This window comes from Platalea leucorodia, assembly GCF_965183815.1.
Source record: "Platalea leucorodia genome assembly, chromosome: 4".
Classification (NCBI taxonomy): domain Eukaryota; kingdom Metazoa; phylum Chordata; class Aves; order Pelecaniformes; family Threskiornithidae; genus Platalea; species Platalea leucorodia.
This window is the reverse complement of record NC_138826.1, coordinates 6656282-6681277: the sequence shown is the minus strand read 5'-3', so window position 1 is coordinate 6681277 and position 24996 is coordinate 6656282. Positions and strand designations below refer to the sequence as shown.

At 38.5% G+C, this 24996-nt stretch overlaps 1 protein-coding gene across 2 annotated transcripts in view; it reads left to right on the top strand.

The window, feature by feature from the left end:
* PLPP4 (phospholipid phosphatase 4) overlaps nt 1–24996 on the top strand; it is a gene marked incomplete at both ends in the record, with an annotated part of 63646 nt that overhangs the window by 23951 nt on the left and 14699 nt on the right. Inside the window, 3 exons of one of the 2 annotated variants that reach the window (XM_082309207.1) lie at nt 1680–1770; nt 5158–5221; nt 6721–6845. In XM_082309207.1, the coding sequence (XP_082165333.1) occupies nt 1680–1770; nt 5158–5221; nt 6721–6845 (280 nt within the window). The remainder of the gene's footprint in view (nt 1–1679; nt 1771–5157; nt 5222–6720; nt 6846–24996) is intronic. The other variant, XM_082309208.1, reaches the window with a different exon arrangement.

Sequence of the window (24996 nt, the reverse complement as noted above, 5' to 3'; positions counted from 1 at the left end):
AGAGAGAAGTGAACATTTGTGGAGCAGTAACATGGCACTGGCATCCTAACTTAACCCTCCTTACTCTCTACAGTGTGTGTGAGATTCAAGTGGAAATGGTGCATCTTTTTTGCACAAAACCTGGTGCCTTCCTACGTTTCTAAATGTAAAAAAGGGGAGAAGAGTCCAGACTCTGTTTTAATCTGCGTGGCTCTCTGAGTTAGATAATATTTTGCAGATGCAGGTGAGGGGAATCTGGGCCAAGATGCACTACCAAAATAATAAATGCAGTGCGTTTTCATGTTGTTCTCTACTTGGATATTCTAAAAGCATAAAACGACAACTGAGATTAATCTGTATTATAAAAAGAAGAGTGTCACTTGTCTCTTGTTATAATATTTCTGTCCTGAATCAGTGTCTCTGTTTCTTATTTCAGTGGGGCTGTTTAAGAAGTAAGGCACTGTTCAGCCTCAGTAAAGATAGCATAAACTTACTTAAGCCCTGGTGCCCCTTGTGCCTTATACAGCTCAATTTTTGCCTTGTTTAAAAAAAAAAAACAGTAATTTTCACTTTTCTTCAAGAGAATAAATGCTTTTGAAGGACCTTGATTTGTTTTTGAACAAATGTGTTTTTGAAGAAGTTTGTAGATTGCAGAAAGGAATTGGTTAACTTAGACCAGAACCAGCAAGAAGCATAAATGGACTGCCTTCCTACGAGTTGCCTTTTACCTCTGCAGTTGAAGGTCCGAGACAGAAGGGATGATGGAAGGACCGGTTGGGAACAAAAATATAGTTTCAATGGCAAGCTACTAATGAAAAACTCCCTGGTATTGTGCTTGGGAGACACTGATATGTCTCTCTGGAAAAAGACGGTAAATACCTGCTCTGGGAGGACAGACTGCAGTATACAGACACTGCACGAATGCTTTTTGGATGACTAGCACATTTACAGTGAATCATAAACCATAGTCCAACTTGCTCTAGTGGAGATGCTCTTTGTGGAAATCAAGTATGTGCATTGATGTGCAGATGCCATTTCAGGTTCCTTGTAGGAGGAATTCTGTCCTATAGCACTGACAATAAAAGAATATGGTTCTGCTTAACCAATGAGTGTACTTGCAGATGTTCAGGTGTTGTTTTTCTGTTTTTTGAACAAAATCAAGCAGTTGGCTCCACATCCAAACACTTGTAAACGGAAGAATCATAAAGACATGATCTTCTCAATGCATTCAAGACTGACAGTTAAGAAGAAAAGAAAAAGTAAAATAAAGAGCATTTTAAAATGTCAGGAAGTTGGTGCTGGAGCCTGTTACGTTGAGTAGGGTCTTACTGAGAGCACAGCCTGGATTGGCTGCCTTCTGGAGCAACGCTTAGCATGGGCAAAATGTACGAGATCTGTGTGGATCAGTGTATGAATTTTGTGGACTTTATAGACTGTTGCTTTTCATTTATGAAGCTGACATTTTAAATGCAGCTCCAGGCAATTACAAATCAATTATAACCCACAGTTATATTACAGTTTTAATGTATTTGTTGCCCTGTAGTTGCAAAGACAAATCATCCCACTTTGCCTAAGGTCAGGAGTTTGACAAAGATCATCCAGCCTTCCAGTTTAAATGGAGCTAACTGGAACTAATTATTAATCAGCTGGACTGAAAAGGAATTGATGCTCTCACACATGATACTTGTTATCTCTTACAGGCAATTTCATTTCTTACGCCACTAGCAGTCATTTTTGTGGTGAAAATAATCCGGCGAACAGACAAGACTGAAATTAAAGAGGCTTTCTTAGGTAATGTATGTCATACTTCAAGATGGAAAATGTGTGATAGCTCTCAGAGATTGATTCCAATTGTAGTATAAGCCTTGAAGAAAACCCGTCTCCGTTACAGTCCATTACGGTGGTTTTCAGTGCAGTTATAGTTGCAAGCCGTCTCACAAAAGCCTTTGTTTTTATGTATGTTTCTAAATGTACAAATTCTGTGCCTTAATTCCACAATGTAGCTAGCAAGGGCCAGAATTCGATCAGCAAAGTCAAGACCATCTGAGAGACTGTTCAAATGGGTATTTTTCTGTCACACCCCATCTATTACTTACCTCTTATTTACACTTGCAGCTATTCTAAATTAAGGGTTTGACAGGAAAGTCCTGTGAGACTCAGCTGCTTAGTGTAGGAAATTACTCCTCTCATTGTTTTCTCTGACCTTCTGGAGTTTACTGTTCCCCATTGCAAAATCTGTGCTCATGGTTCAGCCTTTCCGTTCACAAGCTGATGTTTCATCCTAAACTGCCAGTGGAGTTGGATATACACTTAATCCTGGACTGTGAACTGCTATGGCTGTGTTATGGGTGAGGTCTAACTACAGCTGTAGGCAGCAACTTCAAGCAGAGAGGCAGGCAGACTACAAGGATGGTAAGTCTTAAACTGTTCCAGCTAATTCTGTCTGCGCCCATCTTTTCAACTCTTTTATAGTGATATATGCCCAGATCCTTCTTACATAGATACGGCGAGACCAAAATTGACTAAAGCACTTTCACTGCCAGAGGATACTTTGAAGCACTAAGAACTGCAAATGTTTTTGTTGGCAGTATGTTTGAAATATGCCTAATTCTGGAATTCTGTTTTACTGGCTAATTTACACTTTAATTTATTGGCCCTTAGATTGTAACGTCAAAATGATACTCAGCTTTGCCTTAGCTAGATAGGATGTAAATGGCATTATGGATCTGCCTTTGAAAATTTTTTGTAGATGAGGCTGGGTTCCCATAGCTTGTTCTTTCTCCAGTTGCTCTAACACAAGTGTGAAGAGATCCTGGTTTTGTTTTGGCTGCTGCCAGTCAGTTGTAGTAAGTTCTGAAATGCCTTACAGTGATATTTTACTGACAAGTCCATTCAGTAGAAATAACTCTGATTCAGAAAATGTGTACAGTCACAGTGCTGAGTTTTACTTTCTGTTGTTTAAGAAGGAAAGGAGCTTTGGATTAGTTTCTCCATCACTTATTCTCACCTTTTTGTTCTAAAGAGACATTCATTTTTTCTTGCCTTCTGTTATGATTCCCTCTGTAAGGTCCAGGAGAAAACTTGCCAGCTTCCCCAGTGTTCTCCTTGCTACCCAGACTTTAAGGAAACCACAGCCTTGATATTCTGTTCTGCAGGGTATCCTTGTTCAGTATGTGCCATAAGTGTGGAACTTCTTGTGGCTTAATTATGTTCAAGTGTACTGTACGTTAATATGATTTAGTATGTTAATGTGTCTGGTGATGTAAAGCTGATGTGAAGATTCATTAACTGTGGTGGAGCTTTGCTGATGTGCTGAGACCTGCCACATAATGTTCATAATGAATGATCAGGAAGTCCCCCAAAATTTGGTGGTGAATTTCTTCAGACATCATTCATAGAAGAGATCAAAGGTTAAAAGGATGTGAAACTGCTTTGCCCCTCATATAGCCATAAATAAAAAGAAGGTGGTTCAGTGAATCTAGGGTTAGGAGTAGTGAGCTTCCTAATGTGGGTGCCCTTAATCTTTCCCCTGAAAGTGCCTACCTCTCTCTACTGGCTAGATTATATGATTTTTGGTGGGCGGTATAAATCTTTCCTACAGGGAACAACATGAGAGCAAATGCAATTTGTTTGTCAGCTTATATTCACACTGTTATTTGATACTTGGATTGCCGTTGCAAGGAATATGCGACAGTGAAAGCATGGTTCAGTCAGGTATGCAGTGAACGATCAAGATAAAGCTCAATGAAGAGTAAACTTTGCGTGTCTTAAAAAGCAGATATCTCTACATCTCCCATTTTTGAAAAAGGAGAATGTAGTGCTGTGACACTGCTGGTCATATGCATTTGACTTTGTGGAAAATTTCAGTTCACTATGCAATCGCCATAAATAACTAAGAGAAAACAATTGAGAGGAAAAAGAGAGCATGGGATTGAGTGGTCACTGTGAACATAGGTGCTGATAGTGGAAGACTTTTTTGAACAATATCAGTGTCTCTAGGATTGACTTGTTACTTTATTTTTGCTGGCAGCTGTTGCTATAGTCTGAGAAAATCCTTGGTTTTGCTTTGATGGAGGACTTCATTTTTTTTTTTTATTTTTTTTTTTAACTTAGAGAAAAATAGATCGTATAACACACACATTTTTATGATCTATTATAACCTCAGGCAAAAATTTTATGGAGACAGGATGAGTGCTGCTGAAGTACAGCATCTGGGGCAGTAGTCCAATGAGAAAATAGCTCATGTAGCTGCCATAATCAAAAGTTATATTACTGTAACTGTTCCTCTGGAAATCGGAGATTTGCCTGATAGCTTTTTTTTCCTGATGGGAAATAAAATTCAGTGGCTCTTGTGTTGTAACAGGGAGCTATGGTGTCGACTGCAACATTAAATCAATTTTAATCTAAAAGGAGAGTATGCAATGGATCCAAGTGCCACTGAAGTCAAGGAAGAGATCTCCACAGGCTTTAGATGAGGTTCTTCAGAAAGTCGAGGGACTTGGCACGCAATTACAAATAAAGAAGATGATTCTGTCATACTTAGTATAACAGTTCCTGTTTATTACTCCAGTTTTATTAGGAAAATTGGTTAATCCTGGGAGCAAATGCAAGAAAAAAATATCAAGATTTTTAGTCAAAACATCCACATCCTTTTGAAAGAAAAATAAAAAAAATCATCCAATTCTAATTTTAGCCAAAAGACAATTCTTTAGCCTGAAAGTGGACTGTTTAATTGGGTCGTGCATATACATATATATACATATGTAAACACACACACACATACATGTATATATATCTTAAGTATAGGCCTATACAGGAATTCTCCTTGACCCAAAGAGTTTAAGATTTTCATCTAGTAAATTACAAAACTGATAAACACGGTACTTGATTCTCTAACAGTTGTTTCCATCTGATGATTTATGCAAATGGCATGATATGAAAACTGGCTTTGCATAAAGAAATAAGATTTCTCAAGAGTAAAAGAAGAACAAAGTCAGTCATATGATTATTATCACACTCTGGGGTCCGTCCTTAGCCTGGGTAGTAAGAAAAACTGCAAAGATCATTCAGTTTTCAGTCCATTAAAGGTTTCAGTCTGTAAATCAAATGCTGTAATGCTGCAATTTATAGCTTGGCATTTAGGTTATTATTATTCTGTTTGTTCATTTTGTTTTGTAGCTGTTTCCTTGGCTCTAGCTCTGAATGGCGTCTGCACAAATACTATTAAATTAATAGTGGGAAGGTAAGTCTTGTCATGTTATAAATGATGGCTTTAACTGTTAAAAGGAATGAAGACAGAATTGACAAATACAATACCTCTTAATAAAAAGAGAACTGCTGCTCGTTGAAGCACGTTGAATTAGAATGGGCCTCTCTGAAGCTGTCCTTTCCCTGGTGCAGGTGTTGTGCAACTTCATTACGTGACATCCAGCTGGGGTAGGAATCTATGCCCTTGTGTTTTGTTATTTGTTTGACCAGTTGGTGGATTCAGACAAATGAGGGGCTTGAAAGGAAAGGTGTGAGCTTGAAATCAGTTCATTAAATTGGAAACGCAGAGGGGAAGAGTCACAGCATGTGGGAGTATAGATGCCAGTGCCACTAGCCTGATTAAATAGGAATCAGCTGAGTCTCTATATAACCCAGTGCTTGCATTTTGTGTGAAGCATATGGCTGAATGGTATTTCCAGGTAACATCAAGATCTGTGGCAGAACAAACCTTGGAGCTAAGCAATAAGTGAACTCCTAGGTAGGCCATTTTTTAGGGAAGCGTAAATTTGAATGAAGGGCTCAGAAAAATACTAGCAAACAAAACTCTCTGGAAAATAATTTATTTTAGGTATTTTTTGGCTCTTTATCAATTTTTTTTTGAATAATTTCAGCTGAAAAATATATATTTGACTTGAATTCATACAGTATTTAATAGAGTCTAATGCTGCGTTTGTTGTTCAACTTCACTTGTTTTGCAGCATTGAGGAAGCAGTATTTGTGCTTGGTTTCTGATGAACCCTCTCTGCTACAGTGCTGATGCCTTGGCAGTAATGGTACTTGGCACTTTTATTTTAAGAGTGCTTTTGAAATATAATTAAGAATGTCTGCACCATCTTCTCCAGACAGACGTGAGCTCGTTTTGCCTGCACTCCAAGCCAACTAGTTGCTCTGTCAGCTTGTCCCTGAATCTGTGGTCATTCGCCTTGCTTCTCTACGTGGTTTATTAGCTCAGGATCAGTACGACACCAGTCAAATCTACGTGCTATCATTGAGCTCAGAGCAGGGTCAAAAGAAACTTGGGGTTACGTTCGATGCAGTTAGAGAGTCAGCATCAAGGCTGGCATTAGAATTTGGTGGTGGTTCTGGTGCCAATCTTGTAGCCTAAGTTGTAGCGCTGTTCTCGGCTAGCTGTGTTGGCAGGGCTTGTGCAAGTTTGTGGGGTTGCTATGCGACTTTGCTCTGTCACTGGAAGTGCTGTGCAAGATTGATTGCTGTAGGCAAGAGTAGCCCTGCGTGTTTGTTTTCAGAGACAACTCCCACTTCCATGCTGCACTGGAAGCTTCCCTGAGAGAGCCTGCCTGTAAAAACGTGACTTTGAATTGATTATTCAAAGAAAACGAAGCATGTCTGTTGCTGTGTTAAGGCAGGAGGGAATGAACTCTGTATGTAATAAGCAGTAAATGTAATAATCACTTTGAGGTTTATTTGTTACTACAGCTTTTATATTTTTAATATCCATGGTGTTTTTTGTAGACCGCGTCCCGATTTCTTTTACCGCTGCTTTCCAGATGGAGTAATGAACTCTGAAATGCACTGCACAGGTGATCCAGATCTGGTGTCTGAAGGCAGAAAAAGCTTTCCGAGTATCCACTCTTCCTGTAAGTTCATTTAAATGCAGTGCCTTTTTTGTAAAAAGCTGTCTTATCAATGTTTTGGAATTGCTCTTTTTTTGTTAGGTTATGAACGTGATTTTTGCTGGAGGGTTGTGAGCTTCTGTCTTAGGTCACTGCTGCCAGAAATTTCTTTCTGGAAATAAAGTTGTGAGCCTGTGACCGTTCCTTATCTTGAGGACCAGCTGACTTCACTGAGAGCCATAGCAGTATGGCTGCTAGTAGAGTGAAGCACTATTCAAGATTAAAGAAAACAGCATGGTTCTGAGGGGGTATCTGTTTCCTAATGCAGACCTCTGTATGCAACCTTTGTCTGTACAATATATATTTATTTTGTTATATTTCATTGAAGTATGATATGTGGCAAGGCATGATTGACCTGCATAGTTTTGACAAGATCTAATTAGTATTTTTCAAGTACTAGATCTGTTAAACCAAAGTTCAAGTCATAAAGACAGTTCAACTGCTTTTATCGTTAAGGTTTCTTCCTGGGAGGTTGTATGCTTGAAGGTGGAAGGAGTAGAAAGGAATAGACAGAGATCATGTTGCATCATGTTGGTGCTGTTCATCCTAATGAACTGGGTACAAAGTGAGGTTCAAGAAGTCCCTATAGCACTAGAAGCTATTGTAATATGCCAGTAGAAGGATGATTCTTTCATTCCCTGTTTTCTTACTCTTCTGACAGTATCAACTGCTGGCTGTGGCTAAGGAGGGGATCTTGGTAATGTCTTGTCTTTGGGGGCCTTGATTCTGAGGGGTTCTTATACTTCCATGTTCAGATGTCTACTGCCACTGGACTGCTTTGCCTGGGCACAGGCAGGAGTAAATGGTAGCTCTGTTCCCAGCTCAAGCAAGCAGAGGAGAATAGGTAGAATGTCCTGACTTTTCTGTCAGCACGACAGCACAGAGGTACCATGTAATACAGGTGGGCACACAGGTGTATCAATGGTATCTTATTTAGAGGAGCAGGTGGGCAGGAAAAAGAGGTAAATTGGGCACAGTTTGAAGGTTCTGTGGTTTCTTGTCTGCTCCTAGGACAGCAGTCACTTATCACTCCATTTGGCTTTGAGATGGTCCTCAATCTAGTTCTGATGGTTTGATCAGTTACTAATGCTGTATCCTGGCAGACGTTTAGGTGGCTTTATAAAAACTCATATGTCTGATTTAATTAGTTGTATTAGCTCAGATGTTTACAAAGGTTCCTTTCTCTGTCTTGAGGAGCTGCCTTCTAGAGTGTTTTATGTCAGGTGTCTAATAAAACTTCTTTTCATCTGTAAAATAGCTTGATTGCTGTGAGCTTTTTTGCTTTTTTTGGCCAGTATTGTTTGTTGCCTTGTGCTGCTCTGTTTCCGAGAGCTGCCAATTGAGTACCAGTAGTCATATCTCTGGAATTTGTTTTTCTGATCTTCTTTTAAAGTAATAACTTCAAAATTTCTAATTGTGCAGATTATATATTGCAAACAAGTCAGGTAATGAGATGAATGGAATTCTGAGCTGATCTTGTTCCCTTTTCCTTGTTTGAGTTTATTTGGGGCAGCCATAGAATGCATACTGGGGTTTTACTTTTAACTGGTATTAGTTTTATAAGCTCTGAGTTACGTTACTGCTGCTCACACAAAATTCAGTTGGAGCAGAATGATGGCCCAGTGTATTTAGATCAAAATTATAAGAACAGCTTTCTCCTTCACTGGCTAATAGAATATTAGCATGTAGCTGAGTTGACTATATTTCCCACTACAAAGTCTTTTATTACAATGTGATAAGAATGAAAAGATACATATGCAGTAATTTTTATCTGTTGGTAAGTGTACGATAGAGTGAGGCAATTCTGCAGCTGCTTGAAGTACTTAGCTGTTTGAAGCCTCATGTTATAATATCTAAGTCTCTGACAAGACCGTGTGTTTTGAAGCCTTAAAATCCATACATATTTTAGTCTCATAATGGAGAAGGAAACCATTTTAATTGGATAATTAAAATGCTAACCTCTGCTCCTTCTGTGTAGCAAAATTATTTAGATAACCAGGATTGTCAGTATTATTTTATCAAGAATAGTTTATAGTTCTGATAATAAATTTAGTTTCTTGCTGTTACTTCATTCCCCACTGGACTGAAGAGTGAAAAGCAAAATATTATGGGAAACAGACCATTATACTGCCTTCCTTTTTTAGGAAAAACTTCCTCACTTTAGGAAAAACTTCTTCACTGAAAGAGTTGTGAAGCATTGGAACAGGCTGCCCAGGGAAATGATGGAGTCCCCATCCCTGGAGGTACTTAAAAGATGGGTAGATGTGGTGCTTAGGGCCATGGTTTAGTGGTGGCCTTGGCAGTGCTGGGTTAACGGTTGGACTTGATGATTGTAAAGGTCTTTTCCAACCTAAACGATCCTATGGTTCTATTCCTGGACGTATGAAGCAATGAGAATGTTGAGGATATAATAATTCACGTTTGGAAATTTTGCTATAATTCTACATTTTCAATATTTTGTTTTGTGTAATGTATGAACTATACCTCTTCTACCTCCCACTCCTTGTGAAAAATTGTTCTCTTATCTCATTTTTAAAAAGATGTCCTTCCTGCTTTCTTAACATGTAGGTAATTGCAAATTTTCCTTCCGTAAACTCAGTCCAAGATTTTTTTTTCTTGGCCTCTTTCTCCCTTCCTTCAGCATAAGACTGCTACTAGGTAAAATGAAGGAGTTCTGTTCTTCAGATTTCTGTCATCCTTTCTCTGTTTGCTGTGGAATTCATGAAGCAGGACCAAAAAAGGTTTTTTTGTTTCTGTTACTGTTGTTCCCCCCCCCGCCCCTTTTCATGGCTGCAGAAATGTAAGTGGGGAGGATGAGAGTGGCATAAACGATGGTACCTCTCTTGGAATGATAGTTACAAGTAGCCCACTACAGTTTGGTATTTTCTACTTCACTTGAACACATGAAGAAAATAAATCACAAGTAAAAGCTGCCAGGCAGCTTGTAAAGGGAGGTTAGAAGCTTCAGTCAAGAGCCATTTTCAGCTTCAAAACAGTTTTTCTTAGAGCATTTCTTGGACAGACTGTCAATCAAAATCTTTGTTATACCAGGATCTAAAACCTCATCCATGCAAGATGGGGCCTTTAACAAGAAAGTCTGTGGTGCTGTGAATGTTGTGGTATAAGAATGTAGTGCGTGGATGTATAACAAGAGTGACAGTACTGACACTCGCAGATGGCCTGACCTGACCTTGTGTATTCAATAAAAATATTGTGAACTACCTGTCTTCCACTTTGAGGGTCAACTTGTGCCCTGAAGGAGAGTGTGTTCTCCTTATTAGAGCACAGATGATTTTCTTGGCTTAAATTACCATGTCTTTCATCTCCCTGTGCCAAGGAGTGCATGTAATACAAATAAGAAAAACGTATGGAGCACAAACTGCTTTGTAAAGCCAAAGAGTGACTTGCAGATTAATGCAAACTATAGTTGCCTGAAACAATTGAGGTATTTTGTACCAAACCAGAAAAGGAGGTTGACCCACATGAAGACAGTGTTGGTGTTACTGCCTTTTCTGAACGAGGAGCAGAACTCTACCCGCAGAGGCTGCGGAAACTGTACGTTGAGTTGGCATACCTCATTCAAGGCTGCTGTCTCCTAGCTCTGTCTTTTGCTGTCCTTTTCTGGAGACTGTTGAAGTTAGGCAACTACTTCTCTTGATAACTTTTAACTTTTTATAACAGCAACTTGAGTTTAGAATCTACACAAGCACAACCCAACATTCAATGTCTCCATTGAAATTCACCCAGCAGTGCATGCTCTACTGGATCGAAGAAGTCCCTGGACCTTCTGGATTGTTTGAGGCATATTTTGTCTCTTTTCCAGTTGAACTGCCAGTATATCTTGTTTGAGGGAACCAACATTTGGGAGTAGGGAGCCAAGATTCCTGCCTGGGTTCAGTAGCTCAGAGGTGTTCCTGAGTCCCAAGTTTATATGTAGCTATTCTGACCAAAATGCTTCCAAAATGTAGGTCTCTTTTCCCATATTTAGTACTTCCATGGCTCTATAATCCATTGGCTATTTTATGCTATTTAAAGCTACTGCCTGTGAAGATACCATGCAGCTTCTTTATGTCCATACTTCATTGAAATAATTGTGTTTATGAAGATCACAGATGCAACATTTCTTCCTCCTGCCTATGTCCTTCCTGTGTGTTACCTTCTTTAGAGTTGCCTTGCAGAGAGCCTTTAGGCAGCCTGCCTTGGAGATACCTCATGGCATCCTAACCTCTCAAGATATGCGGAGTAAGGATGCATACTCTTCAGGGTTTGTTCTGGCTGTACTTTGCAAGCTTCTTATCCAGATAACAAGCAAGTCTGTCTCAAACATGGCCCTGAGAGTATGGGGAGTTACTGAAAGTCTGAAGGCCAGTTACACCATCTGAAAGTGCTGACCGTAGTAAGGAGTGGAGGAAGTCAGCCATCCCTGTGATGAGCTTCTGAAGATACTTTTCTCGTGTTTGGTGAAGTAGGATGGGAACTGCCCTTTGCTGTATTTTTTTTTTTCTTTGGCATAGTGTTTACTCACTTCAACCTCCTCATGTGCAGCAGAAGTGAGAATATATTGTTTCCTCAGGTCACTCCTTGCAGTGCTGGAAAGTACATAATCCTACTGCTGATGGACTGGTACAAGACCTCCACCATTTTTCTTTCCTTGCAGCAAGATTCAAACAGCAGCAGCAAGCAACAGATGGAAAATGAAACACAAACAACAAACTGGATGGGCATACAGACAGAATGATTTGGTGTATTTAATGAAACAAACAGAACAAATTATGCCAAGATCAGTATAAACCTTTTATTGTCTGGCATTTATAAGTGCAATGATTACCCAGCATACCAATTGCTGAAAAATGCAATGTATGAATGAAGAGTTATTTAACTGAATGCAACACATGAAAACTGATTAATAAGAGGAAAAATATGGTGAATGAACACAGAACAGTTAATTGGATAAGCCACATACATAGCTGGTAACTGAAAAGATCACTGGATTTGCAGGTGCACATTGTATTAATGGGATGGGCAGAAAGCTTTTTGTAACTGATTTCTTCCTTTTTATCTCGTGACTGATGTCATTTTGATATTTGCATCAGGCTGACAAGATCTTTCCACAAGCAAAATATGAACCTAGAGTCCTGTAGTGTTATTTATCTGAAAATCAATATCATCTAACTCTTAATATTTGTTGTTGAAAAGTTACCATCATGCAGAAGTCTCTTGTTAAGTTTAATTATTCCCCAGTATGTTGTTATGTGCATGGGAAATAAATGCTTATAATACCAGGTGTAGATCCAGTGGAACAATTCCAGGTAGACCAAATATTCAGTGATTAAAAACTGAAAAAGAAATCAGAAGGGTTCTTTTCAACATCAATTGTTTGTTACTTCAAGTAGTTTTATGCATTTACTAGTTCAAGGAAGATTTCACAATATGCCATTCTTTATATAGGCTACAAGCAGCGAGTATTTGCTTGTCTGGTATTTATGTGGACAGAGAGTCCGAGTTCATTTTGGTGACAAAATTCGGAATTTTTATGATTACCGTGGGATCCTGAGGAAGAAAATCAGTTTTCTTCTCCTTGTTTTAGTCTTAAATTACCATTGCTATAATTGGGCAGATATCTTTGTTTTGAGAATATGTCTAAATTTCTTCAGGGGAAGTGTTCAGCCTACAAACCATTGGGGCTTTTTATACTCTAGGAAGACTGATTCTACTTGTGAATAGAAGACTGTATGTCAAGTATGTGTTTAATTAAGGTGCCAGAAATACAGAGCCTGTTTTTGATATGAGAGCTCACGTTTCTGTAAAGCACAGAAGTAAAGTTCGTAAGTTGCAGCTTACGTTTGTTGCAAAGGAAGAAGGGAGAAGAATGCCTTGGGAACTCGAAAGAGTTCTGGGAAAGGTGCACACAGCGACAACAGATGTAGCTGTTCTTCCTAAATCAGTGTCGTACATTATAACTTTCAGAGATGCTGACAAGTCCAGATTGCAGTTGCACACCAGTCAAAATTCAGTTCTTTTCCTAAGCACAGGGAAATGTTTTAAAATCCATGAAGTCATTAACATGCCCATTCCTTCATTATATAGGAGATTAAACCTTTATTTTCCAGGAGTGGGGGATATAAAAAGTTAAGTTTACTTGTTGTCTATCTCTGGTTAGATAGTAAACTGCCTTCCAGATCCCTGACAGGTGCCTATCACATGGATGTTGGGGTGGACAGAAGATGCATGGCACGTCACCCATCACAGTTGATTAAGAACTTCCATTCACAAAGAATGATGACTTGTTTGAACCACACTAGTGCTTTATCAGCTGATGCTGACTTTAGTTTTAAACCCCTCCGTGTTCTTACTCCGTTAATTGAAGCAGCAGAAGATGCATGTTCAAATCCAGCAGTTTTACAGGCAGAACAGATGAACTGCAGGAGATCTGTAGCTGATACACTATGATGATGCCACTAGAGGAAATAGTGGTCGTGACAGAGAGGCAGAGGAGAAGAAAAGAATATGACCAGTGAGGTAGCTGTGATGTTGCCATGTCACCTGTCAGGTGGCTGTAGGTAGGGGGGGAACTAAAGGGGCAAATTCTCTTTTCACTTTATGGTCCTGGTAATGTCACAAATATAAGCTAGTTCTATCAAATATTGCTGGTTTGGTGTGTTCCCCCCCCCTCCCCAGTTTTGAACAGTAGAGCTCAGTTAAATTCTTGAACCCTTAATACGCAAAAAATGTTCAGAGTTTGCATATGGATTTTGGGAGTATCTGCTATCCTCTGTCTGTTTTTGGAAGGTTTGGCCTGGAAGCCGTGTACACTGAAATCATAGAGAATTCAGTCTGGAAACAGACTTTGTCTTTCAGGTCCTCAGGTAGATTCATAGACACTAAAGATGGAAAGCCTTCTTGTATCATTTACAGTACATCAGTTCATTGCTGTATACAGATGATTCCTGACAAATTAAAAAAGTTCTTATATTAATTTTAAGCATCTTACATAGTAGGATTTTCCTGCAGCTTAAAATTAGGCTGGTTATTATGCAGTTTGTGAGTTCACTCTAGGATAAATATCTCTGATCTAATCTTGAGCCACCTAATTGGACATTTCTTTTCTGAGCTTGGTGCCTCATTTCAAATTGCTCTGAATTCATCATGTCAGTGTGATTCTCCTCTATTAAGCTACAGTTTACTATTACAGTTTACTATGTGTTCCAATAATTTGCTGCATAATTTGTTTGGTTTTTTTTTTTTTTTTTTTTGCTGTCATGTTAACTTCATTTTCTGTACTTATGTATATCATTGGTAGCACATTTGCTTGTTTTTCTCACCAAGTATGGTAATAAGGAGTTCAGGAGATAATTTTTTTGGGCTACTGCACTGTGGGACTCTCCAGGTATTGAAAACATTGGAAAACATCTGATCATGTCAGAAAGAATTACGTGGTAGAACTAGATAGGAGGAGGAGGAAGAGGGAGGGATGCATGGTGTGCTGGAATGAGCAGCAGTAGGTGAGAAGCTACGGTCTCCCTATTTGTAGGGAGCGCAAAGAGACCTGACTGCCAGCTAATACAAGGACCAAGATGATGCTTTAGGAGCTGTCACACTATCACTGATACTATCTTTTAAAGCCTGTTTATACGTTTCTTGGTAAGTGATATAGAGTGATCATCAATGCCTGTTGTAATTGTACGTACTGTAAGTTGCCTGTGCAAGGGTAAGCTTAGATGTGGGGTTCCTGTTGGATAGTGTCACTTGTGGAATATGCTATGAGGAACAAGTGTTTGAAGACAAATAGATGCCCTGTAAAATAGATGCTATCACAATATTTGCTCTAGTCTTCTGAAAATCCCGTAAGGCACTCTATAATGCAAAGCAAGGAAATTAATTTCAGGATGCATTTAAAATCTAGCAATTCTGGAAGCGGAGCAAATGAACTGAAGCAGATTTCCATTCCTTAAGCCTGAAATCTCTGAAAGGCTGGCCTTAGTATCCAGTAGAGTTTTACTTTTTCTGATTTATGTAACAAAAGGGACTGTCAGTTACAAATAGTTTAATTACTACTGCCAAAAAAATAATTTTATGTAAGATCCTTTGAAGGATCTTTATGGAAAAAGCTGCAGTTTTGCAGTGAATGCATGGAGTCTTCGACCAAGAATGAACACCAGTCTACTGGATATTGTTAGACTATTTGTATGCTGACTAGTAATTGATTTAAAGCACCGTTTACCAGGACTGCAGGTAGATTTCTGCAGGTGGAGAAGGAGTTGAGCATACTTTGTGTGTATGATGAAGGAAGACTAGTAGGCAGTTCAGGGAATGAAGAGGTGGAAACTGAAGGATACTACAAAAGATGGGAAAAACAGCGATCAAGGAAAGCATGTTTTAGAAGCAAAAATTTATAGAAATCCAAGTCTTGTTCCAATTGCTGTCTGAAATTAACTGCCTAAGCTTTTAGCTGTGAAGATTTTGGCTTAAAATATGAATCCACATCATCTTCCCAAGTTGGTGATACCAAGTTTTGGGTATCGAGCTCTAAATCAGAGGGAGAAAGACCCGACCAATGGCATTTTAACCGAGTCTTTGACCCAGAATTCATCTGTATAAATGAGGGTAGGCCACCAACAGCAGGCAAAAAGAGTGCTGCAAGAGTATTATGTGTTTATGTTAATATAGTTTAATGAGTGAGTCTTGACCCATTGCCAAAACCGGGTCAACTTTCCAATTAGATCTGACTTAAAATGTTTGCTTGTGTTCCTATGTTACTTAGCACAGCAGTAAGTAGATAAGCAAGTTAAAAGAACTAGACACCACTGAGCTGGCAGTCAGGAGTATCGCTGTACTGCATCCAGCCCCAGAACGGTCTTGTGTCCGTGTGTCTGGTTATGAATGCTGTGAACTGTGATGGTAGAGAGGGTTGAGGGGAGCATAGCATAGCATCTCAGAGTGTGGGGCTCTTGCTGTCATAACCTGCCTTCTCTTTCACATTTGTTGACTGTTTATTGGGTGGTTATAAGAAAATATTTTTTTATTATTATTATTAAACTGCTAAAGGAATGTCCAAAGCGATATCGTGTACAGAGAAAGCATGTGCCCAGAGACCTACTGCGTATCTCAGCTCAACAAGCAATAGACCGTTCTGATGTAAATATAGCTCTGCAACACCAGCAAACCCCATAGAATTGTATTCTGACCTGCTTTCCCCATAAATGATTTCTACCTGGATTATCTCCTGAAGCTTTCTTAGAAAAAAGTAGCAACTCTGCAATATAGCCTTGCTTCAAATGTTCAGTACAATAGGTTGTTTAGGTTAAAAAAAAAAAAAAATTCCTAGATAGTCAGATATCTTATATGCTGACATGACTGAAGTCCTTGTACAAGCAAGTATGGCTAAATAATAGTAACACAACACATTTTATTTAGAAGCACCAAAAATTCTGTGTGAATGAAATGCCAAATTCTTGACCCAGTTTGCTTTCTTAGAGGAAGTGATTAATTCATCATGATATAACTCCCTTTAGGCTCTTATTCTACTCAAAACATTTGCAAGCAGATTGCAATTCCCAGAGTTTTGGTCTCAGCTTTATTTAGTGGCTATTTTTAAATGTGTTAATCCTGAATTGGTCAGAACTATTTAAGCTGTGTTTTTCAGCTAAGAGATTGCTGTCATAGATTTGAGGATGTTGCACGAAACTGGTTTTGATACCTTTGTGCTGAAGAAAAAAAAGAACGGCTTGGTGAGAGTTTAATTTAACCTCCTTGTTAACCTCCTTGGAGCCTGTACTGCTTAGTATTGGTAGTCAGTGGCAGATCGAGCCCATGATTGTCACAAATACCCACATATGCAGCTTGAAATTGATGTGTCTGCTATGAATAAATGAATAATCACTTGCCAGTCTGGTTTGTATCAGCTTATAGTTTGATTCACAGAATTGTTAGGTTGAAGGTACCTCTGGAAGTCATCAAAGCAGGGTCAGTGAGAGCAGGCTCCTCAGCACTGTGTCCCGTTGAGTTTTGCATGTTTCTGAATATGGAGATTCCACAACTTTTCTCATAGGGAAACCTATGTTTTTTCTGTCATAGTGAGAATGTTTTTTCTTATGTTTAAATGCAATTTCTTGTGCTTCAGTTTGTGCCCATTGTCTCTTCTCCTTTTACTGGGTACCGCTGAGAGGAGTCTGGCTGTACTTCCCCGAGACCAGGACTTTGCACTTCCCTGTGTTGAACTTCAGGAGATCCATGGCGGCCATTGATCTCAGATAGAAAGGTCCAAATTGATGCTAGTGGATTTCACATGAACTGACTGAAAAACAAACTTGATAAAAATTAAAATCAGTTGAATAACACAGTGGCCACAGAGATAATTAAACTTACAATTTCATGTTGGGTTGGATAGATTCATGGGAATAAAATCAATAAAAAAATAACATTTTCTGTATAAAAGTGCTGTACCAGCAGTAGAAGAAATAAAATATTTATGTGATTTTATTTTTCTAGCTGCAATTTAGTTACTTAAATTAGTTTGAAAAGTTGACTTTTGGCTAAATTGTGCCACTGTTTGTTTAGGTTTTTTTTTAATATAAGTCTTTATTGATTCCAGAGGTTCCTTTTTGCAAGGAAAAATCAAGGTTTGAAGAAATTTTTTAGTGGTAACATCTCAGTTTGATTTGTACAGCTTCCACAGTGAATGTTAACATAGTGCTGAACAAGAGCTCTTTTCTTGTGTGGGTCTGTTTTTGTTTTTTTTTTTCTTTGTATTGGCTGAAAGAGAGTTGTAGCAATTACTGTTGAATACAGCTGAAGAAATCAGAGAATTTAATCAGAAATCTGAAATGAAGCATGTAATCAGAGTGTTTGGTTGTAGGGACAATAACAGCTACTGTTATGTCATATGTTTTTTCATTACCTCCTTGAAGAATGAAGGGGTCTTGACATGTTTGAGAGAATAATGGCCTTTTAGAGGTGAAGAAGAAAATTTTTTCTGCCTTTCAAGCTATAGCATACACTTGTCTCACAGTCTTCATAGACAAGATGGCAAATTATATGTAAACACTCAACTTTTATGGATTGGTTGACCCCATTTTTATAAGGAATTAATATTTTTGAAAGAAACAGTTCCTTTCACTGTATATTTTTAATAACTTGCATTTTGTATACAAATAAGACCTAGGTAGTAATATGTCACTATTAATGTAACCAACATGAGCAGTGGCCAAATTTGCAAGGTTGTAACCTGTTGTAACATCATGAAGAATGATTTTTCACAGTTTCGTTATTCAGGATGAGGCTTTGCAGGTATGAACTCATTGCAAATCAAGGTAAACGTCCATTTCCAACTCAGGGCATAATCTTGCTCTGATCAAAATCAATGCCAGAACTGAATTGCCTGGAGAATTCTAATCTATTAATAGTCATCATTACTGCATCAAAGAAGCAATCAGCGAACAGGGTTAATGGGATCAGTGACCAAGGAATTAGGATCTTAATACCTACTGTGCCCTTTAATATAGCTTTAAGAAAACATTGGCAGTGGAGCACGTTACACATTGTAGATTCGGTTTATATTAAAAGTAGGATATGCACATTATAAGAGTACTGGATATGAGGTTGTCTGTGCTTATTTGTTGGGAGAAAGAACAGTGTCTCCAAGAAAGGAGCTACAAACAGCAATAGGAAAAAAGTAATCAGTTATCCTTTTCTGCTGGCGTAATAAATGAGATTACATCTTCAGACCAGTCCTGAATAGTAATTTCCTTCTTTAAGTAGCCAGATTCATTTATGAATGACAGCAGTAATTGCTCAATCTGTTGTAATAAGCTTAAGAATATATAAGAAAAATTCTTCTGCAGAGGTCCCCCAGCCCTATCTTCCAATAAGGAGAGAGGAATCTCAGCTGACTTTTTTCACTGCATTACCATTTCATCCTTCGTGAGCAAGGTCAGCCCCCACATCCTGCAGATATTAGGAATATGCATACCTTTTCCCTCCAGCATTGGCATATTTCCCAGAACTGGAGTTCTTGTGCTAGCTTCTTGAGACTGCTCTTTAGTAAGGCTTCTGAAGAGCAGAATGAAAGGGACTATACCGGAAAGCTAATATAATTTGCATTTGATGATTGTCATTGAATGCAGGTGGCAGCAGGCGGAATGACCATGTGCATTACCAACCTCATGCCTTACAGAGCATCCCATCTTGTCCAGGAATGGCAGTATACACAGCTTTAGAGGGAGTACTCGGGAGATAGTTCCCTTATCCAGAATAGGGCAGGTGCAGGCTGAAGGTCTGTGCTCCTGCCTTTTTCTAGGAAGAATCAACAGTTAATTTCCACAAGCTATCAAGAGTTTGAGTATAAGCTGGCTCAGGTGCCAGTTTATCAAGCAGCTCTAATGTGTATTATTGGGATAAACAAGGTGGCTATTTACCTGCCTATTATCTTTATGAAAAGATATAGCAATGCAGGTATGCTATTCATCTTTGTCAAAGCTTACCACTTATCTGTCTGAGAATATACCAAATCTTAAGGTGAAAGGACATGTCCTTATCTTTCCATCAGTTTCTCTGCAAACAGTAGGCTTGCTTCTAAGCCGTGTAAAAGCTCTTTGCCTCTCCCCAGCACCAAGCCTTTTTCATTAAAATGACTAGAACTGAAGCATGGGGTGTTATATCTCTCTGCTACCTAGCAAAACTCAGCAGACCTTCTTGAAGAAGAGCTGAAAGTAATGTGATTCTTCATGTTAACATGTTATTTTGCAATACCAAGGGCTGCATGAAAAATCAGAAATTGTACCAGATAAGCCTGTTGCTTTCGTGATCTCAGGACTGTGATTTGCTGACTTACAGTCCACTGTAATTTGTGGTTCACATAGGATACCAAAGAGGTGTGTGGGGGGGCTTTTATTTGTTTTTGCTTCTCCTAATCTAGAGACCAGATCATTCAGGGAACTGAAGAGTAGAGTGAGACTTCAGAGGAGAGTAAGTAAAAACATGGAATCATCTTGAATCCTGGGTCATTAATGAGGAATAGAATGAATGACTCTGTGAGTTAACATGGTTCATCGTCAAGTGCTGGAGAGCTGAACTTAAAAAGTGAGCTGGAAGTATGAGTAAATCTCTGAGCTTAGCTTCAACAAACCAGTTTTCCCAGCAGCTATTGCTGTTTCTTGGTTATTATAGCTGTTTGGTTTGCTTTCATCTGTGTAGGGAAGAAGCCTAATTACCTTTCAGTCTAATTTTCCCTTTTCTCTTGCCTAACTTTAACTTCTCGGGTAAAATTAGTAAGCTAAGGTTAAGGTATATGCTTGATTTAACACCCTGCAGAAGACTTGTTGTGATGTTGTAGACTTTAGCTGCATGTAAAGCTAAGACCATTGTTCTTGGGACTGACCTTTTCAGTTAAAAGGACTTTGAGTTACACTGGAGATCTAAAGATCAATTTTCATCTGTGAAATGCAGTGACAGCTCTTCTCTGGAGCAAAACGGGTCAGAAAGCTCAAGACTAATTTGAAAATGGATGGCTATCAACTCAGCTCAGATGGAGGAGGCTGGCACATCAATTTCTGACCATCTTTAAGAAAGAAGTCTTGTAACACCACTGGCAAATATTGAGATTCCTTGAAATTGCCATTGCAGCATAGCACTGACATCACACTCCAGAATCCATTCGGTATGGTTTTGTGTAGCATTTCTGTGTAAGAACAAACCAAATGTAGAGATGTTTCTAAAACAGGTGTGTTGTTAGCTCTTCCTTAGTAATAATCCTTCGGTGTGGACTTTTCTTTAAGGTAGGTAAGCTCAACAGTGGGCTGTTTTAGGCAGCACTTGGGAGGTAAGAGAAGCTTGGCTACTGCACTGTATATGAGACACAGGTAAATAGTCCAAGAAAACCATGGCTTGGAGGCATTTTCATTGTATTCATTTGCATAAACATGTTTCTTTGCTCTCTTCTAACTTTAATTTCAGGTCAAACCCTGGCCTCGTGAAGGAAATCCCTTCATCCTCCTCTGCAAAGAAGAAAATAGAGAATCATAGGTCTAGTCAGAATTCCAGTTTTGAGAACCAGAAGCTGATATTTGTGTGTGAATTTCCCCCAACCCTATCAGCTGTGAAACATTTTGATCAGGTTTGATCAGGAATGCCTGCTAGAAGCAGCCTTGCTGTTAATCTTGATAGGGTAATTTTCTATGTCTGTAGAGACTAAGGGTAAGTCTTTCTGTACGCTGTTGAAGACAGTGTTACGACAGTCCCCTCTTGTAGCACAGTTTCACATCACTCCTGTCTTGGAGCCCACGACAGGAATAAACCAGAATATGTATGAGAGCGTTCTGCCTAGACTAGAGCTACTTGGAAGTAAAACCAACCATTCTGTTTCCATGGGGACTTTAAATCTGTCTAGAGGGTGGTCACCTTCAAGAGTTGGGGTGTGTGTGTTCCACTCTACAAGAGCTAGTTGTGATCAGTCTCCAAATGCTACTGGTTGACTCTAAAACCCTTTTGAGCAGCAAGAGTGATAGAGCTGACTCACATAAGTACATGTTCTTGTAATACAAATAACCCTGAGTCAATCCAGAATTATTTCAATAAAAACAAGAGTATCAACTACAATTCTGCTGTAAGCAAAAGAAAAATAAATCAATAAAAACCTTGAAATTGAATTATAAAGTTAAAATGCTAGGCACCTTTCTTGAGAGGTGGCTGACTGATTTATCAAATTGCAGAAATCTCAGTCATAAAGATTTCTGAAAGCATTAATTTAGGTCTCCTGAAAACAAGGGGATATTAAAAGTCTCTTGAGATAAAAGCTGTGAGATAAATGCAGGAAATCAAGCATATTATTTATGCCAGAAAGAAAAAACTACAGAACATCTGCAGAAAGCCTCAACTGGATTTTGCTATTACTGTCAGTTCTACATGGAAAGCACCAGCTATTACAGATAAGTAGGTAATTTTTTTCCCTCCCTTCTGCAGAGGACTGAGCAAATAATGAAGTCAGTGTTTTAACTAACAAAACCTACACAAAACAGTTTATGCAAAATGTTTTTAAAACTAATACTGCGTTGTTGCAATCAACTGATTTCTCTGGTGATTTTCTCTTGAGACTTTTAGCTTTTGCTTGTTTCAGTCTGCAGTAAGACAATGATTTTAGAAGTCCCTCTGTCTGGGGTTCCTCCATTCTGTTTAAACAGCCAGAAATTTTTGGAAAATGATTACGTTGGAAGTTTCTGATCATGTTGGAAGGCAGTGTAAGTTGGACTCGTGGATGAAACTGCCAGTGGATAATAGTATAGGAGGTCTTTTTAAAAAAATTTTCTTGCGAGGGAGGAGAGATGAAGGAAAAATCTTTGGATGATCTTACTGAGGGAATTAGAGAACAGAAATCAGAATGGTTGACCACATGTTTTTGATACCGTAGCATTTCCACAGACAGTCAGGACTAAATATGATTTGAACTGATGAGGGGTGCTCAGCGATGCAAGAAGTTCCCTATCATATGACTAGCCATTTTATTCTTCACTGTATTAGCCTGTCTTTGCTGATCTCTTCTCCCTGGTATCCAGTGATAGGATGCGTGGGAAAAAGCTGCGCCGGGGAGGTTTAGACTGGACGTGAGGAAGCATTTCTTTACCAAGAGGGGGGTGAAACACTGGAACAGGCTTCCTAGAGAGGTGGTCGATGCCCCGTGCCTTTCAGTGTTTAAGAGGCATTTGGACAATGCCCTTGATAACATGCTTTAACTTTTGGTCAGCCCTGAAGTGGTCAGGCAGTTGGACCAGATGATCATTGTAGGTCCCTTCCAACTGAAAATATTCTATTCTGTTCTATTCTATTCTCCATCTTCTCTGCTCTGGCTGTCTTCCTTTATTGCTTCCTTGAAATCAGTAAGTTTGTGGGGGTGAACACAGCAAGACCCTGTCTAGAAAAATGGAACTACTAGTTGCTGTAAAAAGCAAAAAATTCTAAAGGCAAGGGTTAAAAGATATTTATGTTATCAAGCAATAGAATAGTATATTACTTTCTGGTATTGTTTAGTATGGCAAGGAGGCTGGAATCTGAATGAGAGAGAGACTTTCACTGTATTGAGAGAATGCCTCTTGCAGTAGGGTTGGTAACGGGTAGGAGTTAAATATGAGGAGCAGGAGTGTAATTTGGATGTGCCTATTCATGGATCTAGCCTTGATTCCATTACCAAAAACTGTTATATGGCAAACCTTGGAAATGCCTATTTATCTCCAGCAATTATAGTCTTGATAACTAGTTCACATACCAGTGTCTGCATTTGTTTGGGTGTGTTCCATTCCTCTTAGCTAATCTCTGCTTATTTGGGCAGAAAGCAATCTCAAGATTACTCCTAAATTAGCTTTCTGTCCAGTCCACTCCTTGGTTTTAGGGGAAGGAGAGAGAAATCTCTTGTTTATTTTTCCTTCTCTAAAATAGTTATAAAGTCTCTGACAGTCAGACTAGGAGTCTCCTTGGTGTGAGTTGTCATCTCAGACAGGTGAGGACTACTACAACAGTTCTTAAAAGAAATAGTGCCTTTGCTGTTGACTGACTGATGGGATAATATTTTATTTTCTCTTTATCTCCACAATTAACTGTTCCACTCAGTGTTGTTTGTCACTGTATAGTGCATTACCATTGTATTACCCCCAAGGAGTTGCCTTCTCTGATGATATCAAAGATGATATCAAAGCTTTATATTATATGATATATGATATTATATATATGATATTATGCAGTTCATGCTTGCACCAGATTTGTTTGATGAAGCACTAATTAAATGAATGTAGTATTTGTGGTGTGTCTTGCTGTATCACTAAAAAAGAAAAAAAGGAGACTGGAAAATATTATGTCTTTAGAGTGAAAGGACAGCTAGCTCCTCCTCCCCTTTTTCACTAAATAATTGAAATTAGTCAGTTGTGAAAAGGAAAAGATTTTTACATTTCAAAAGCCATTCATTTGTTTGAAAAACTGAAATGATTTATGTGCTTCAGAGTGAAGAAATTGAATTTCAATGGAATTGTTTGCTCTCCTGTGATAATTTATATAAAATATTACTGCAGTACATGTAATTATAGTTGGGTATCTAAATTTGAACTGTTAATTATCTTTAGCTAGTAATTTCATGGAGGATAATCATATTTCCTTCAGTTGAAAGTGAACATTTTAAGTAACAGATGAGCTACAAGCCACAGGTTTTTGGCAGTAATTGCTGCTACTCCCCTATTTTCAAGATAAATCTCTTAATTAACAGCTGTATGGCAGTGTCTCTCTGAAATATTTCATCCTATTAAAGAAGAATCCAGGGAAATAAGGAATGGATTTCTTAGATATGGAAGGAAAAAAAAAAAAAAATCTCCTGTGGGGTTTATTGGCTTCTTAATTCAAACTGTAAGTATATTCAGAAATGGTTGGTTAATGCTTTTACCTCTTCTCTAACATATTTACCTCTCAGTACTCAATAAAAAAGGCTGTTTGAATTCATGAGGGGCTTGTGAGATGAAGTCTTTAGTTTTCCAACTTTAATAATAAATCAAATCCTGCTAGTCTGTTTGAGATTCAGATTATGTATATGTGTCAAGCATATCTCCAAAAGACTTTCTATTTTTCCTGAATTTAAAAAAAATGCAGTTTTTTTACACTGATGTGATATCATGTATTAAACAGTGGTTCCTCATTCGTATTTATCTTACCTAGCAAACATGTTCTATGCATTGTCTTTTACACTGTAGCATTTAACACAATAAATTTTTTTTTTACAGTAGTATATGGTAATATATTTTCTCCTTTTCTATGTATGATTAAAGAGATTAATCCCAGTTCTACTGTGTACTCCAGAATGGACAGCAACTTTATTTTTGCTATCCTCAGAGGATCTAGACTGAATTGGAAATGAAGATACCCACTTTCCAGTCCTTGTTTTTTCTCAAGAGAGTTATTTAAAATTTTCTCCAAGAGAGTTTTTTTACAAGTTTGGAGCCCAGCGTTGAATTCACTGACGATATAATGTAGCTGTGCAGCCACTCTCCTCTTGGTGTCCTGGTTCACTTTGCTACTTAAAGTGTGGTTGAAGAAGGCTTCAGGTCACTTGCCTTTTTTTCCCCCAGACTCCTCCTCTTTACGTAAAACC